Below are 17,587 nucleotides of genomic sequence, written 5' to 3'. Positions count from 1 at the left end.
ATCACAGACACAGTGAGTGGGACACGGATATGTAGCTAGGCCTAAATTAAGATTAGATGAAAAGCAATCAACACTTAAGTGGGTTGTAACGCCTGACGTCATGTGGTAGGCTAGCCTATTTCTGAATACAGTATGGCAAAGTCTATTGAACTAAAAATAAGTTAAGGGAGGAGTGAAAAATGAGGGAGGCCTTTCTTTATTTTGTAAAAAAAAAAAAAAAAAAAAACTCGTACAGCGGGAGCCGGTTTCTGCTGCGCTCTGTCTCTTCCGTGTCACTTCCTTGTTATTGCATGGGAAGCAGCAAGCTTCACGGAAGGCACAGACCGGGGAGCGACGCCGCTCCGTGAACCAACCGAGCACCTGAACGGTACATGTCGGAGGAATACTTTGTGGTGGTAGAGCTGACCTGACCGTCGGTGTGGAGTGAGTCATGGCTGACAGGCGGGGAGAAGAGGAGAGGAACGACGCAGAGCAGGAGCCTCAGGGAGCCGTGGGTGGAGAAGGTATGTGGAGCCATGTCAGGTTGACGCTGAGCCGTGCCGAGCCGAGCCGAGCCGAGTCGAGTCGGCCCGCGACAACTTTTTAAATTCCGCCAGTGTTTTACGTCCTTGTTTCTCGTCAGGAATTAAGTCCGTGAACGCGTCGACATATTTCCCTGTGTCGACATGAACCCAAGTTTGACTCCGACCGACCGTTTCCTGTCGTTAACCTGACCCCAGCCTCTACCCCAGCCCCGCCGGTAAGCGGCCCCGAGCCCGGGACCTAACCCCGGCGACGAGGGGCCGCTGCGGGCCACACCTGGAGGTTTCTGTCCGGAGAGCAGAGAGCTGCTCAAAGTCTGTGTGTCTGACAGAGCAGCTGCACTGCTGCTGGGTTGAACTGACTCTACAACAGCATTACTGGGTTATTAGTGAAAACTATACGACTGGATTCATACCGAGCTAATGTAGGCCAGTGGTTGTAAAGCAGGGATGAGTTGAGTTCAGGTCGGCTCGGTGCGGCTGCTGACAAACAACGTAGCCTACCGGTATAAAAGAGCCAGACCTGACCGCAGTGTGAGCGGTGCTGCTCGGGGAGGACACGCTGTTCTCCGTGGAGCCTTCACACTTACAAACACTGAAGAGAAACCACAGTGAGATACGTGACCGTCAAACATTGATTAGCTACAGCTTTATTGTTAAGGTGAAAGGGCGAGATGGAGACGACATAACCACAGGCTGATGGCCTCAGGAAGATGACGTCACCCGAAGACGAGTGAAAGAAACTTTTTAAAACTGTGTATTCACTATGTAATAGATGTAAAGCAACATTTTTAAGCAGTAACACTGTAGTTGAGGATGACATACTTCACACCAACTCAAGCACATCGCCCAGTTTATCCAGGCAGACTAAATCAAATGACTGAGACTCTGTAGGCCTTCATACACCATGCCAAAAACCATACACACTTTCATTTTCACAGAGAAACACTACACTGATGTAAATTTTTGTTAGTCTTGTACCAAACAAACTTATTCCTTTACATCTCAGATATTTTTTAGTCATGTAGGCCTACAGTATATTATACCAAGCTCTATAGACACTTATGGTAACAGTGCACACCAGTGTGCCACATTTACCTTTATCAAAAAATAAACATCTTATGGGATTTGAATATTACAGATGGCTCTATTGTGATTTTGACCATTAGTTGCGCAGCCGTGCATCTTTATTGGTTTCCCAAAACCGAAAACAGCTGCAAAACAGATGAGCGAGTCATTCAAATCTGTAGGACAGACATCAACAGGGCTTAAAGTATTCCGGCCCCGTGCCGGATCTCCGGCGTTTGAAAATTTCAGAAAAAAAAAAAAAAAAAACACACACACACACAATATTTGGCTGCACACAGAGAAGTTCATGGCTGGAGAAGACGGAGGACAAAGACAAAGCTAAATGTGTCGTATGCAAGACAACCCTGGCCTGCCTGCGCGTACTGTATGAGCCTGGTGACGTGAGTCAGTCACTCGCTGGAGGCAGTGATACGCCAGGTAGCGTCGGGTCTCTTGCCGCTGTTGACGTCGGCACAAACGAACCTGGTGGTCCGAGCGGACGTAACGGCGCGCATTCGATTTCGTTTTTTTTTTTTTTTCTCCGTGCATGTCCGCAGCGCAACGCTGCCCCCCCCCCCCCCCCCCCCCCCCCCCCATAACAGAGGAAACGGGCCCTTGAATGGCTGGTCCAGACCCCTAGATTACAATTGTAAGGCAACAAAGCTATAGGACCCTCAGTCAATACTCAATGTGCTTCTTATTTTTTTTTTTTTTTTTTAATCTGAAACAAATGTTTCCTTCATGTTCTTCTCAGAGTAGGCTACACCAGAATGCTTCAATGTGTTAAAATCACATTTTATTTTTTTTCTGGGGGGAAATGACCATTGTTGTGAGGTCAGACACACCTGGATTTATCAGTTTGTCTGTATGTAATAATGAAGCGGGCTTGAGCTCAGGAAGTAGTGGAAAAAGGATAAAGCCCATTGTCATTAGATCTATTTTTTGACATTTCCACTTTTTATTTTATTTATTTATTTTTTTTACACATAGTTTTCATACATTTCATGCATATATTGATGTTTTAGAGGTCTTGTAATGTCATGGTAACTTGTTGCCAAGTCATGGGAAAGTCATGGAAATTTGTTGGTTAAAATGTGTATGAACCCTGTGTACATCACCAAGCACAATGCCAAAAAGTTGTTTTCTAAATTGCCTATAATGTGTAGGCTATGCGTCGGATCCACTGCACCCCCGCTCCTTGGAAAAAAGTTCAGGCTCAGGATTTTTTTTTACTTTAAGCCCTGCATCAATCACCATTCTGTGTAGTTAACGTCATGAAGCAGCAGATGATTCATCTGTAATGACGACTGTCCTGTGTACACAGACAGACAGAAACTGAAAGTCTGTCGCTGTTTCATCTGCTTGTGTTGATCAGCATGACACAGACTGAATAAAGCAGAATCCACACACCATTTACTCATCACCTGTGGAGCCAAAGAACATTTTAACCCAATTCTAACCCAAACAGATCTCAGGTCTGTCTTCAGTCTGTCCCCCTGGTTGATGTCCTGAATCAGCCAGAACCCCAGAGCCCAGACACAATATTTAGCACCTCCATACAGTTTAACTGTGTTAAGGGAGAAAGATCAACCTCAGGATTTTCAGAATTTATGTAGAATCATTTAAAAAGTGAATCTGTTTTTGAATCCACCGTTAGTAAGAGACAAAGCTGAACAGATCAGACCTCTGGCTATTACCACATTGTAATACAGTGTCAATCCAATTAAATTAAATTGTGTTCCACCTCCCAGTAACATAAAATCTGTAACTGTAAAGCCCCAGGCAAACAGCGTCTGTGCTTCGTGTTGGTTTAATAGGAAATATTTTCTTTATCTGTATTATGAATTAGATGGTTGAACTGATTCCCCCTCATTTTTGTCAAAGATGTCCATTGTTTTGTTAAAACTGATGTTGGAAATCGATCCAAATAAATATCATAATAAATTGCAGTAATTATAACGATGAGAAATTCATAAACCCTAAACGTTTTAGTTGATGATTAATATAGCCATAATAATTGTCTTCTTCAGATCATTTTATGCCACTATTATATTATAGTAAGTATAGTTTAATCATACACATACACCTTATGAAGAAGAAGAGCCATTTATTGGCATTAAACAGTATATGAATACAAATTACATTTCTGTTTGACTTTACACTTTGTAACTAAATCCAGGGTTTAACAATATCTATTTGTTAATTTACATTTACTGATATTTTCTTCATGCAGTGATGGGAAATACTGTACCACCAGTTAATGGATACAAAGGCGGCTAATGTTACGAATGAAGCCACAGTGTCAGGTTTTGTTTAACATGTTTGTATTCACTCCATCGTCTCCCCCCTTATGCACTCAGCGGCAGCACAAATACAGACCAGAGCCCAGCCACTGAAATTTCACAGCATCATTCATCTCACCACCACACTGTCAGTGATTTCCACTAGTGATGTAGTGGTGCAGCTGCCGTGCAGTGCACACATCCTAGCTGTTTGCCTTTTACTTTTTACTCTGAACCAGTTCATCATTATGAGAAGCACCCCAGGTCAACACTGAATACTTCACGTGCACATACTGCTACTAAGCACTTGTATGCCTATTATCATGAGTATACACACATAACATGTACATGGACATGCATGTACTTCCATACATATACACATATGCACTCAAGCTCACACATACTGAATGTTCTGATTCTGTACTGAATATAATCATTCATGTTATGATGAAGTGTTTGGAAACCACATTGATTCCCTTGATCTTGTGCTGATTGGTCCTCTCACTGTTCCAGATGTCATCGATGATCCCATCCTGGAGACGGGGGCAGTGGTCCTCAGAGGGTAAGTCTCACCAAAACACAAGTGCAAAGTGTCACAACTTCAACACTGACCCAACCAAATATTGATTTTCTGTTTCTTTCTGTTTCAAATGGCTAAAAATGTCTTCCACTGTGGAGCTGTGAGCTGAGTATTGATTGACTGAAATGGAATAGCACCAGTCTGATCCTTTTATCTATCTAAATATCAAATATTTTAATCACCTACAGTCACACGCACAAAGATTCTTCAGAGCAGTAAAGCAACTGAACACTTGCTCTTTATTCTTAATATGGAACTTCATTACATTTAACTGGTTATTTCCACATACGTTGTTCCCCATGTGTGTTCTGTTACAGGCAGACCTCTACATATTTCAATCCACTTAGGCCTTTCAGTCTTGTCTAGGAATTTGGTTTTAAAAAAAAAAAAGACTATCTTTCTTCCTCAGCATGTTCCTTACTCAATGTGAATATATATTCATGACATTACCACAGGTTGCCATTTCGAGCACAGTTTCTAGGAGTTATCAGTGTTTCCCCCAGAAAATGTGTTAGTTAAGGTGGTGTCTGTCCTGTTGGCGGGGGGTGGGGGGGGGTCGGTGCGCCGTATTAAGTTTCGCTTTCACCATGCGCGCTGCTGTTATGCATGTGTGCTTCTCTGTGGTGTGTAGAGCAGGGGTCTTCAACGTTTTCCAGGCCAAGGACCCCCAAACTGATGGAGAGATGGAGCGGGGACCCCCTACTTATATACAGTATATTGTATAAAATTGTGTTTTATATTTAACTGGTCCTGTAGTGCCATACAGGGCCGTTGTATAGGGGAGAAAGGTGATGATCATTATAGGGGCCCAGCGCCCAGTAGGGCCCACAAAAACCCCAGTAGTCTAATTTTTGTATGACTGCATTATTCTGCATAAGACCCTGACTGATACTCATAGTAATGCTACATTAGCATCAAAACAAAGTAGGCTAAATAAGAAATGATAATAGATACGTAAAAGTGGAAAAGTCAAGGGGCAGGGTCCCACTTTAGTATACTTTCAGGGGGCCCAGGATTCCTAGCAACGGCCCTGGTGCCATATGCCAAAAGTACCATGTTATGAACTATAAATCACGCTTTTTTTTAGGAGTTTGGCTGGTCATGGGACTTTTCGCAGGGACTTACATAAAAAACATATGCCATGCCATCTATGATCACAACAGGTCACAACTACGCTCGTGGTAACTGAACGCTGCTACTACACCAATGAAAGAATTACTAAACCATAAAAAGACAGAAAACACAAAGGAGTGTTTCCCCTACTTAGTTTTTTTCTCTGGCTTTTTATGCATTTATTTTGAAAGGGCAGCTGGAGAGAGACGGGGACGCGGAGAGAAAGTGAGAGGGGGGATTGACACGCAGCGATGGGACTGTCGGAGGGTCGCTGCAGCGGCCGTGCTCTACCAAGATATGACGCTCGCGACTCACCCCCAATCGTCAGCGCCGCGGTCACCGGGGCTGGGAACTTTACACCGGGCGCGCCGTGTTATGTCTCGGTTCCACGGAGCGTTTCAGTGACGGCCTGACGCTGCTGCATTGTTGCTGCGCTATGAGCAGACGTGGCGGCGCGCGTTAATGTCACCGTCGTGTGTGTGTGCTGTGAATATCGCTACATTTTTATTTTTTTAAGACGTTAGTTTAGGCGGCAGCTCTTTGTTGTTAAGGCGGCCGCCTTAACAAGAAAGCGCTGCGGGAAACCCTGAGTTATGCTAAGCCTTTTGTTGCCTAAAATATCCTATGAAATATTTCAAAACGTTGCGGACTAAACATTAGCAAGTTTAGCTAGCCTCCAGATGTTTGTTGCCTAAGCCACAACGACCTAACCTTGGGGTTTTTATTTGGGCCTTGTAGCACAGCCACTTTTCTGGAGTGTCTTTGTAAATATGTTTTCTCAATGTTAGTGAAAAGAACGATACTGTTACTTCAGCTCTTTATTCAAATGTAAAGATTTTAACCAGATACTAAGGAATTCCTCATAAGGTCAAAGGTCACAGGACACCCTGCATTTATACTGGTTGTTGTGACACAATCCAGTTTTCCTGGAAGCCTTAGTTGTGTTAGTATAGGTGTAGCTACAGTGGAAAGTGAGGTACCGGTAGATTAGCTGCACTTTCCAATTATCAACCTCACACGGAAATCATTTAAAAAGCTAACAAAAAAACATCTTGGAATTTCATATGTGTAACATAACATATGTGTAACATAACACATGTGCGCATACACGTGCACACAAGCATACATGCACACAAACATGCATACACGTATAGGGTTTTATATAGGCTCATGTAGGTTATCTTGTCACTTTGATTTGTTTTACCCCTTTATTTTATTTTATAGCCACTGTATATTGGAGTGTCTTATTTATGTTCTTTGATGTAGATGACGATTCATACCTATTGTAAAGATTTAATATAAGTTTTTGTTGACTTGTCTTGTCTTTTTCGTGTTGTGATTGTAAATGTGTGTTTAAATGTACTGTTTTTAAATGTGGACCCCAGGAAGACTAGCAGTGCTCTAGCGCTCAGCTAATGGGGATTCCCACAAATAAGCTAAACTTGTAATTCCATTGAAAAAACAAAGAAGAAACGACCTGTGATTCTCTCTTGATAAAGTAGTTTTCCTTTGTCCCAGGTACGTGATTGAGCGCATAAACACACAGGACCCTGCTCGACACGTCAGCTCTGAGGACCTGGGAGGACGTCCAGACGAGCAGCGGGACCCGCAGGTCAAAGAGGTGGTGGAGCAGCTGCTCAAGATCGCCGATGATCTCAACAGGAACGTCGAGTTCCAACGGTAAGATCTCACTGGTCACAGTGATCAAGGTGTTCAGACTCCTTCACTCACACTCGTTGATTTCGTACACAGCAGCACAAACCTTCTATATGTTTGAGAGGAGTAGAGATCAGTCTATGAAGTGTTTGTTGTGTAACATGTAAACATAGTTGAATGAGTGACGATGATTAGGATCCTCACATTAATGTATAGAACAAAAACCAGGTTTCCATTAAGTTTTCATTATTTAAAGCAACACTTAAGAACTTTCATTTTTGGTTGAGTTTGGCGGCGCCAGTGGACCAGAGCGGTTGTGTTTTGCCTGAAGGAAGACCCCATTTCCCATGAGCACCGGCACGTGCAACAACTCGGTGCTGACCTGTTGATCTGCCTGTTTTGTGATTTTACACCAGTGTCTCCTCATTCATGGTGTCTGAAAACCTCTTGACATGTTGACTTCAGGCCTCAGCCCGTTACAACGCTTTCAAGGTGTAGCGTGGGAAATATGATCCGCCTTAAACATGGTGTATTTTATTTTGAAAATTACCCGGGTGTTTTGGTTTGTATTTTGTACACGATTTCCTGTCCCGCACGAGCTGCTCTGTGCTGACTTTATGCACGGTGCTCCAGCATCCAGCAAAAATAAAAGCTCTGCGTAGGGCTGCCGGGTGCAGGGGCCGTGACTCAGAGGCAGGGCCGTTGTATAGGGGGGAAAGGTGGTGATAATTCTAGGGGCCCAGCGCCCAGTAGGGTCCACAAAAAACCCCAGTAGTCTAATCTTTGTATGACTGAATTGTTCTGGATAAGACCCTGACTAATACTCATAGTAATGCTGCATTAGCATTAAAACAAAGTAGGCTTAATAAAAAATGATAATACATCTGTAGTCTAAGAAAAAAAGTGGAATAGTCAGGGGGCAGGGGCCCACTATAGTATTCTTTCAGGGGGCCCAGAATTCCTAGCAACGGCCCTGCTCAGAGGAGCAGCAGCCGGTGGATACACTGACTAGAATAGAAACGTATCGGCTCCGCAGCCGTTCCGCATAACTGTCCCTCTCTGGTTTTTTAGTCTCCTCGGACAAAATTTTTAATTTCTTTAGTTTTCTTGCTGCTCCTGCCATGATAGCGGTAATCCCACATGAATGGGGAAAGGGGGAAGCTGCTTAGGGCCAGTGAAGGCGACACAGACCCTCTCAGGCCATGACAGAAGTGTCATTCAACCTGTTGTCAGTCGATGTACCATCACAAAAAATATTATATGAATAGTATTAATTGAAAAGTTACTAAGTGTTGGTTTAAAGTCATAAGGGTTAGGTTATTAATCATCTTATTGTCCCTAGATTGAGCAATTTTTTAACCTTCCTCCATTGATCCAACCGCTGATAAACGCTGAGATTCAGTTGATATATTAGTCATAAGTCCCCACACACCATTTTAAACATATGATTCATGGAGGAGCTTGTTGCCAAAAATAAAAGAAAAGCACCTAATATTTAGTTTCAAGCTGGATGCAACTGTTGGACAAGAATAGTATTGAAAAAAAAAAATTTAATATGGCATTTGTAGTGACCAAAATGATCACGGTTATCACTGTTTAGATATCTTGAAAATGGTCAGACAGTAGTGACAGATAACAGCTCATGTTTGTTTCTGGGTTTCCCTGCTGCATGCCTCACTCTTTGTATGTGAAGCAGTAAACCCAGAGGTAAACAAACTTCGAGGTTGAATGGTGGATCTAGGTAGGTGGGGTGAGGCTGTGGACCCCAACAGTAACTTGTTAAATAAATGTTGTTAATTAAATTTGTGTCCTTTCCCTCCCTTCAGACTGATCAGCCAGGTTCAGGGTAACTGTGCTCAAGACATCTTCATGCAGGTGGCCCGGAGCATCTTTGCTGACGGCATCAACTGGGGCCGAGTGGTGGCCCTCTTCCACCTCGCCTACAGGCTCATACACAAGGTAACACAGAGCGCGGCTAGAAGTCTGGGACCAGTTTTCGGGAGGATGCTGGGTTAGGGTTAAGCAACCCTCTGGTTGCTCAGTAGAGAGGGAAATGTAATCTGTAGTGTGTATTTTAAAAAGTGAACTGTTCTGGACCATTTATATTATTTGCCCCTTGATTATGGAGCACAGATTGGTACAAAATATGTTTTCTGACCTCCATGTTGAGACGTCAAGTTTGCACACTTTAGGTCATCAGATTACAGTGTTCTAATGCTAATGTCTTAAAGGGATAGTTCACCCTAAATTCAAATTGCACTCATTATCTACTCACCCTCATGTCGACTAATAAGGGCTGGGAGAAGTTTCAGAGTTATCCGTGGCTTCTCTGAGTTACAGGGGGTCTCGGCGTAGCAGTGCATGTCCATATAACGGTTGCAAATGGATACCACTTACCACAGTAATCGCACTGACGCCAGTGCAAATCGCGCGAGATTTGGACGGACCAGGAAGAGGAGCTTCCGCTACAAACAAGCCTGAAATATAGACTTATTCAAAAAATTTCGGAACAATTTCGCATTTCGGGGCTTCAATACAAGACGGACATTACATACGAGCAGCATGGAGGTATTTGGATGTTTTTTGGTGTGTCTTTTTGTTACGAAGAAAAGTGTTATCCATTTGCAACCGCTATATGGACATGCACTGCTACACCGAGACCCCCTGTAACTCAGAGAAGCCACGGATAACTCTGAAACTTCTCTTAGCCCTTAGTCGACATGAGGGTGAGTAGATAATGAGTGCAATTTGTATTTTGGGTGAACTATCCCTTAAGATATTAAAATTTGAGTGCCACTACTTTATCAATTTCTAATGGGAAACCCTTTAAACCCCAGCCATTTAAAGAGAAGAAACAGGAATGTTGACATTATTAATATCTATATTTCTATAGGTTGCTCCTCATTGAAAAATTGACATTCACTTAATTAGGTGTGTTAGTCTAAATTCCCACTAGATGGCAGTGTAGAAGGAAGAATTTGGGTTCAGTAGGTAAAACATCAAACTGTTTAAGTGGTTTCCAAGACTTACAGAGAACATCTGACTGGATGATATGATGTCATGTGGTGTGTTGTGGATGGCCTGACAACTCATGACAGACACCTCAACAATTCAACTGCATATACTAAATGGATACATGAACTTAACCTTGTGTCTCCCAGATTTGTTCATTTCACCAATCACAAATCTTTCACAAGAGTCACTGTGACTTGCCTCCACACAGACAATTACGATTACTGACTCTCAGCTGTCATGAGACACACGTTACATGGTACATAGCCTAAATGTGGCAATGCGCATCAGCGGTTTTGCATGACTTTACCTCAAAAACAATTCTGTCTCATAACGTTCTGTTATTGTGTTCTTGTCATTCGTGTTTTAAAGGCTCTGACCACCAACCATCTAGAAAACATCAGGAGGGTCATCAGCTGGGTTCTCCAAGTCATCAGAGAGCAGCTCTACGGCTGGCTCATACAGCAGGGAGGCTGGGTAAGTGAAGTGAAGTGTGGTTTTATGGTCCAGTAGGTGGACTTGTCTGTAGGATCCAAAGCCCTTCATTTTGCTCTCTTGTTCTTGTGTGTTTTTCAGGAGGGGGTGATCCGTGGCTTTTCCCGGTGGAGGACTCTGGCCACAGTAGCATCAGTAGCATTGGTAGCAGCCTTTGTTTACTATAGGACAACACGCTGAGACCGTAAGACCTCACAATCTTCCAATCAGGGCTGCAGCTCCATCCCTGGGGGTAAACACAGCTTGTTAATAAAGACTTTTCTGGACATTAATTACAACCATTCCTCAACCTCCGTCTCGTTAACCAGAGGAGGTCTAGTACTGTAATCAGAGGCAGGAAAACCTCCTCTCTTCTCAGGTTTCCAAGAACATAAAAGTGCGTTCACATCTGCCTCCAATTCCTCCGTCTCCATCACCAGCAATGATTCTGTGCCTTTCATGAAATTACAAGAGCAACTGTCACACGACTTGTCTCTGTCCGTTTGGAAGTTCTCAGCTCTTGTCAGCAGAACACAGCGTTTATGAACACTTGCAGACCCAAGGACCTGACCCTCCACAGACCAGGTGTCGGGTCCTTTCTTTGTGGTCCTTGTCTGTTCGTGGGTCTGAGGAGGAAATGGTTTGGTCCTGAGGGGATGTGAAAACCGCTGCATTTGCAATAGCCAATCAAACTCCAACAAATTACTGACTTGAATGTACTGTAGTTTCATCATGTCAGCTTGTGCCTTAAATTTGATCTGATCTTGTTATTTTTGTGCGAGAGGCAGCCATGTTGGCTCCTGAGTGATTTCAACCCAGACCTTTTTTTTTCGTACATGTTGTGTCATACCATCTGGAAGCTACACAGTCACAAGAGCTTCAGGTGTACATTCTTCACATTTCCATATAATTTAAAAGGTGACAAAGTAGGAGGATGCTCTGGTTGAAGAAGTAGATGAATACCAACAATCGTCCATCACCTGATTAAACAAGGCTAAGACAGTGAGTCACTGTTACAGTCAACTGTTTGCCTAGAAGACATTTAAGCATGGCTACGAGCATGCATCTTTTCGTGACAAGTCCAATTTCATTTGTGGAAAAGGATAATTTCCAACAAAACAAAGCATCTGAGTTTTTTAAAATTGTATCTTAAATTGATCTGAAGTGAAGAAATTCAAACCAATAGATTTCTACACAGTGTCATCTGAGGCTCCTGTTGGCTGTATTTCTTTTGAAGCACACAGTCCTGTACTTTTTTTTTTTTTTTTAACTCTTTCATAATGATTCAACCAGAGGGTTTCAGCTAACAGTCCAAATGTTTGCGTGTGCAGAAAGTGAATGTGAAGTAGTCCTGTTTGACTGTAGTCCCTGAATGCATCTTTCCACCTCTGCAGCCGTGGTGAAGTTCTTCTGTTCTAGACCGGTGACGTTTTACTTCTGTCGACAGTCACTCCGTTTGCTAACTAACTACTATACTGTGAACACATCTGAGATGCACACTAGCTCCATTTGTACATGAATGTGTCTAGAACTGTGGAATCATGTTAGCATTAGCACATGAGCTCCTTCTCTCTGTGATCGTCTACATGATCATGTATATCACACACAGGAACGGGGCACATACTACATAAGAGGCCAAGGCTGCATCGTAAAAACCACCCACCTGCAGTCCCAGTGACATCCCTCACTCCCCACACTTTAAACACTGATATTATAATCATCTGTCTGTATGATAACTGTCACACGTGATCAGTGTTTTCAGATGTGTGCACATTATTATACCCTGAGCTGGACACCTGCACCTCTGTCGACATACAGAGAAAACAGTGTGTCGCCTACTTCTCTGTAATCAGCGGTTGCTTTGTGCAGTATTTCATCTTCATTCTCACACCAGCCGGTTTTAATGATGAACAGATGCTGGTAGATTTTTAAACTGATGCAATTGCTGCCAAAAAAAGCTGTTTAAGTCCTTTTAGTTTTTACATTTGTACTATTTTATATGAAACGGGTCCACAACTGAGGAGAGGGAACTTTTAAAGGCCATTCTTTACTGCTCTGGGGAAACTGGTGTATAGATCCATAGATAATTATTTAAATGATGTTTTTTTTTTTTTTTACTCGTAGCAGCATGTCAGTGTCAGGTGGTCTGGTGGAAACTGGATGATTGTGGTGATTCAAATGGAAACAGTGAGTGGTGTTGTGTCAAGTATTTTTGCTACCAAACTGATTGTGCAATTTGAAGAGGGAAATCACACTATTTATCTTTTTCTGTGGTCTAATACAACCTGATGACTATTTTTATAATCTGATTGGAGTCTTCTTATGTCTATGAATAAATTTCACATGTGTTGTACCACTGTCTGCTCCTACTGTGTGTGTTTCTGAGTCATCCAGACCTGACACAAGGTCTCAACACGCCTCTCTCACACTCTGAAGTATGTCTTCTTGTTAAATCACTACACATTTAAACTAAACCACAAAGTCTTGCATTAAAAAAAAAAATAGAAATAGGAAATGGCATCACAGCTACAGACTTGTTAATTGTTTAATATCTTTAACATTCATTCACCCTCTGTACAGCTTTGTTCATGTTGAAATCTGGTGAAAAGCTCCTCTGCTTCCTCTGTTATCATCAGCTCACCTGGGCTGCTTGGTTGGGGTCAGAACTCCACTCAGTAGCACAAATACATAGCCTAATTTTAGTTTTATTTTGTCACATAATCTGTCTTTATTTATGCCTGTAAGGCCTAAACAATTAAGTATCCAATTCAAACCATGTCTGAACCACTTCATGTTTGTTTTGTTTGCTTTGTTAAAGTTATATCCGCTACAATAACATCTGCAGCATCTGGCTGACTGCCTAAACCAGGCAGAGAGGTGAGAGGCAGGAGTATGTAGCTGCATGGTCCAATGTGGGATGTGTTACTGTTAACGCTTAATGACAGGGTGCCATTGTGAATGCAACACAATATTACATCACACATCTGAAAGAAATATTGTTCTGCAACTTGTTTTTAAACCTCTAGATTTTTATGGTCCTAAATAAAATCACCATTCATCTCTCCTTGACCTTGATGATTTGTGTTTACTGGGTTATATGAGAGAATTTAGTTAGGACAAAATACACTGTCTTTGGTTAGGATCTGGCTATGACCGGGGGAGGGCAGCATTACGCTGGATGGCGTACAGCCTGAATCCTTTGTGTTTACTTTATGGAACCAGACCGGAACTAGTTGTTCTTGGTGTAAGGAGCTACCCGGACAACGTAGGTGCGGACAGCTACAGTACATCCCGGAGCAGAACTTGCTTTGGGACTTGTAAGTCCACTGAGATTTAAAAAAAAATAAAAGTCTACTGACTGTACGGTATTAAAGTGTTAAATGCTGTGTGTCTCGTGCAGCGGTGGTGCAGATGACGTCATGAATCATGTCTGAAGCTGCAGTAGAGGAGGTTTCTATTCTCTCGGCCATCTACTGCGGACAGGGGGAGTTCCAGCTGCTGCAGCAGTCCGGTGAGTGTCCCAGCGGAAGTCAGCTTCTGATTGGTGATTTGTGATTCTTTCTATTTATGAAAATGTAGTCTAATGTGAACTATGCAGACGAAAACATGCTGTAAGGTCCCTTTGTAGTATTTTCACACATAGAATAAAGGTTTCCTAAATCAGAAATTGTGACATAGGCATAGGCTATCTGTGCGATAATGTAGACCAAATCTGAAAAGTTCAGGACCAGGTATTGTGGGTTTTGATCAGGACCGGTCTAATGTGTTCTATGAAGAAAAATGCAGTGTTTTTTTGCACTTGCACTAATATAATAAAGGTTTCACAAATCAGAAACTACTTGAAAGAGATTCTTTACTTTCGCTGGAAAAGAATTCAGGTCTTACTCTGAATGACGAGGTCTATAAACAGGATTCTCAGTCAGTCCTGGAGGATAGGAAGGATGTGGGCCCCACTCTGGCCAAGGACCAGGGCATATGTTGGTCTAGATGGCTGCTGGTTTTATTTTCCTTTCTGTTGCTACGCTGTGACTGTGTTCACAGAGCAGGACGGGTTCCTGGTCCAAATAAACACCTCAACCGGAGGGGAGAGAGCGCTGAACCTGAGTCTGTTGTTCCACCTGCACCCCCGGTACCCCTCCTGCCCCCCCGACATCTCCGTCTCCTCCACTGCTTTCTCCAGGACCCAGTGTCACAGCATCAGACAGAAGCTGCTGGACCAAGCTGCAACCTTATCACCAGAGCCAATGGTTCATCAGCTGGTAGAGTGGATCCAGGTAAACTTGGGCCTCATTCATCAATATCTTCTTAAGTATTTTTCTTAAATTTTTCTTAGGAAAACTCTACGCCAGATTCATGAATGTGTTCTTAGACCACAGAAATGTGATCTCCTCGTAAGTTGTATTATTTAGCACAAGTACCAGCTCTTAAATGTGCGTAAGTATGCTCTTGTGTGTGCATAGATTTTGTTCTTAGCTAAAAACAAATCCTGGATAAAAAAACATTTGTGAATGACACAATCTATGTAAAAACTGCACAAGTGGGACAAATTGCGGTTCGTGAATAAGGCCCATTGATCTGTAGCACATTATTTGATTTAGTCATTTGATAAACATGTAAAAGTCTCAGTCCCTGTAAGTCAGAGGTGTGGCTCTGAAAAGTTGGCTCTGAAAAGTTTCCTGAATATTATTGAATATATTTCATGAATATTAGCAACAGCTACTTCAGCAGAATTGAATGATGAAGCTGCTGTGTGATGTGTGACAGCATCAGGATGTGGAGGGGACTAAGGACACCAGAGGAGCAGAGGAGGGGGTGAAAGATGGAGACAGAGACAGAGAGGAGAGGTGGACCGCCGTGCTGTCTCTGGACCACATACGATCTCGGAGCCGTTACGTTGGACTGCTGGAGGGCTGGAGCCAGCAGCTGCAGCTGACTGGGAGGCTGTTACTGGGACGGATCATACTGGTTATTCTGCAGGGAGCCAGAGCTGACATCAAGGTAAATGGACTGAACAACCTTCAAAGTGCCACCAGGTGTCACAATATGAAACATTATGTCATTTTCATCATCAAAGCTCATTCTGTGTATCATTTCCTTCACTGATGGCTGAACTCCAGAGGGCAGTTGTAATTGATTAGATATGATGTCATCAGTCCAAAACTCAAAAACAGTTAGTCACCGTTGCCTCCGCAGGAGTTTTGTCGCCTGTTGAAGACGGTGAAGGTGGATGTGGATTCTTCTGGGAAAAAATGCAAGGAGAGGATGATGAAGGTTCTCATCGAAGCCCCCTCGTCTTCCTCCTGTGAACATGGGTAGGGATCACATGATTTGTATTAATTCAGAACATGACATGTCCAAGCTTTGAGCAGAGTCTATTGGAGCTCTATATCTGTTCACGTATAAAGAACTCCATCATGACAACAGAAACAGTGCACAGCAACAGTTTTAATAAACAGTGCTGCTGGATCACAGTCTTCATCTACTCCAAAAGTGTCTCTATGTGCAAGATTCAAATCATAAATGTGTAAGCCCAACTCTGTAAGTAAAAAACGAAAAACACATAGGATTAAACAGAGCATAATGAAAAATATTCACATAAGTTATAATCAATAGAGAAAATTCATTATGTGATCACAGGCCTACAACGGAGTATTAGGGCCACATTGACAAATAAAAAAATCACAAACTTCGAGAATAAAGTTGTAAATTTACGACTTTATTCTCGTAAATTTTCGACTTTATTCTCGTAAATGTATGACTTTATTCTCGAAATCTGTGTTTGTTTTTTCTCAATGTGGCCCTAATACTCCGTCATACAGGCCAAAATGATCAGATGTAAAAGTAAATGTAGCCTGAAGAGAACAAAACTGAAACTGAAAAATATGAGATTAAAAAGTCCATTAGAAAGTAATAATTAATTTTATTGAAATTTATTCGGTGGCATTTCCCAAACGTTGCTTGTGGCTCCCGGTGACAGCAGACTTCACCAGCTGGTGCATTGTGGGATTTATACTTACGCTCCAATGCGGTATTAACCTAAATGTGAGTAAAGTGCAAATCAAGCGCGCTGCACTTTTGGTCGTTAGAGAAGTGGGACACACTTGCGCACTTACACTAAGCCCATGAACGCACACGCCAAGTGCCCAAGCGCGTAAGTGTGATCGAGTGTTCACATTGGGACTTAATGTCTCTCATGTCCTCTGTCAGGCTTCGGAGGTTTGCGGTGGTAGACTACCAGTCCTCAGCAGAGCTGTCTGCAGCCTTCCAGGAGCTCCACGTCTCAGATCTCTACCAGCAGATACTGCCGTCATTAAGTGAGTGACAGAGCAGCATGTGGAGTGTAGAATCTGATGTCATGGTTCGGACTTTTCACCTCCGGTCTCCTCTCACAGGAGGGACGTGATGTGCTGCAACCTGTGGCTCTGGTCAGTCCACTCCTTCAGCCTATTACCCAGAAAGTGAAGATATGAAGTGCTACAGGTTCTCATAGTTTGGTCCTGACTTTGTCTCTGACTCCTCCACAGGAACGCTGGGGAGACTCCGTCTCAAGTGGAGGAGAACCACAACAAAACACTGGAAAGGAGCTTCACAACAACCCGACACTGTCACTTCATATTAAAGCAGAAGTAAGCGGAATGTTTGTGTTAATATAAGTCTTAAATAGTTATATCTTCCGACGGCAATCACTTATATAGAGTGTTTGGTCCAAAACACGGGTCTGTCAGTCACTCTGCTCTGCTGTAAGCCGAGGAGAAAACTTTCCTTGTATCCTACAACCTTTATCCAATGAGGAGAGAGAACAGCATAAAGGGGCGGCCCTCTCTGTGTGTGCAGCCAAGGGATGCGCGTGAATGTGGTGACGTAGGGACGAGGACGGGGAC

The 17,587-nt window shown here is 42.9% G+C and overlaps 2 protein-coding genes across 2 annotated transcripts; both read left to right on the top strand.

Annotated features, from left to right (window-relative positions):
• The first annotated feature begins 294 nt into the window (after nucleotides 1-294).
• LOC311001413 (apoptosis regulator BAX) lies at nucleotides 295-12,298 on the top strand. The gene is made up of 6 exons (XM_083992501.1): nucleotides 295-503; nucleotides 4,385-4,433; nucleotides 7,083-7,244; nucleotides 9,047-9,179; nucleotides 10,605-10,709; nucleotides 10,809-12,298. The coding sequence occupies exons 1-6, from the start codon at nucleotides 431-433 to the stop codon at nucleotides 10,905-10,907; spliced, it is 621 nt and encodes a 206-aa protein (XP_083848627.1). The 5' UTR covers nucleotides 295-430; the 3' UTR covers nucleotides 10,908-12,298.
• A 1,692-nt stretch (nucleotides 12,299-13,990) lies between these two features.
• rwdd3 (RWD domain containing 3) lies at nucleotides 13,991-17,403 on the top strand. The gene is made up of 8 exons (XM_083969309.1): nucleotides 13,991-14,023; nucleotides 14,107-14,217; nucleotides 14,748-14,980; nucleotides 15,471-15,704; nucleotides 15,900-16,018; nucleotides 16,914-17,020; nucleotides 17,099-17,131; nucleotides 17,231-17,403. Exons 2-7 carry the CDS (start codon nucleotides 14,133-14,135, stop codon nucleotides 17,107-17,109), a joined length of 789 nt encoding a protein of 262 aa, XP_083825435.1. The 5' UTR covers nucleotides 13,991-14,023; nucleotides 14,107-14,132; the 3' UTR covers nucleotides 17,110-17,131; nucleotides 17,231-17,403.
• Nucleotides 17,404-17,587: the final 184 nt, after the last annotated feature.

The sequence above is a fragment of the Trachurus trachurus genome, assembly GCF_905171665.1.
Source record: "Trachurus trachurus genome assembly, chromosome: 3".
Lineage (NCBI taxonomy): Eukaryota > Metazoa > Chordata > Actinopteri > Carangiformes > Carangidae > Trachurus > Trachurus trachurus.
This window is presented reverse-complemented; position numbering and strand designations above follow the sequence as displayed.

Coding starts and splice junctions, on each gene's coding strand:
- LOC311001413 (XM_083992501.1), top strand. CDS start 431: ATGGCTGACAGGCGGGGAGAAGAGGAGAGGAACGACGCAGAGCAGGAG. Junction 4,434..7,082: donor GGGGCAGTGGTCCTCAGAGG/GTAAGTCTCACC, acceptor CCTTTGTCCCAG/GTACGTGATTGAGCGCATAA. Junction 9,180..10,604: donor CCTACAGGCTCATACACAAG/GTAACACAGAGC, acceptor CGTGTTTTAAAG/GCTCTGACCACCAACCATCT.
- rwdd3 (XM_083969309.1), top strand. CDS start 14,133: ATGTCTGAAGCTGCAGTAGAGGAGGTTTCTATTCTCTCGGCCATCTAC. Junction 14,218..14,747: donor CCAGCTGCTGCAGCAGTCCG/GTGAGTGTCCCA, acceptor CTGTGTTCACAG/AGCAGGACGGGTTCCTGGTC. Junction 15,705..15,899: donor GAGCCAGAGCTGACATCAAG/GTAAATGGACTG, acceptor TTGCCTCCGCAG/GAGTTTTGTCGCCTGTTGAA.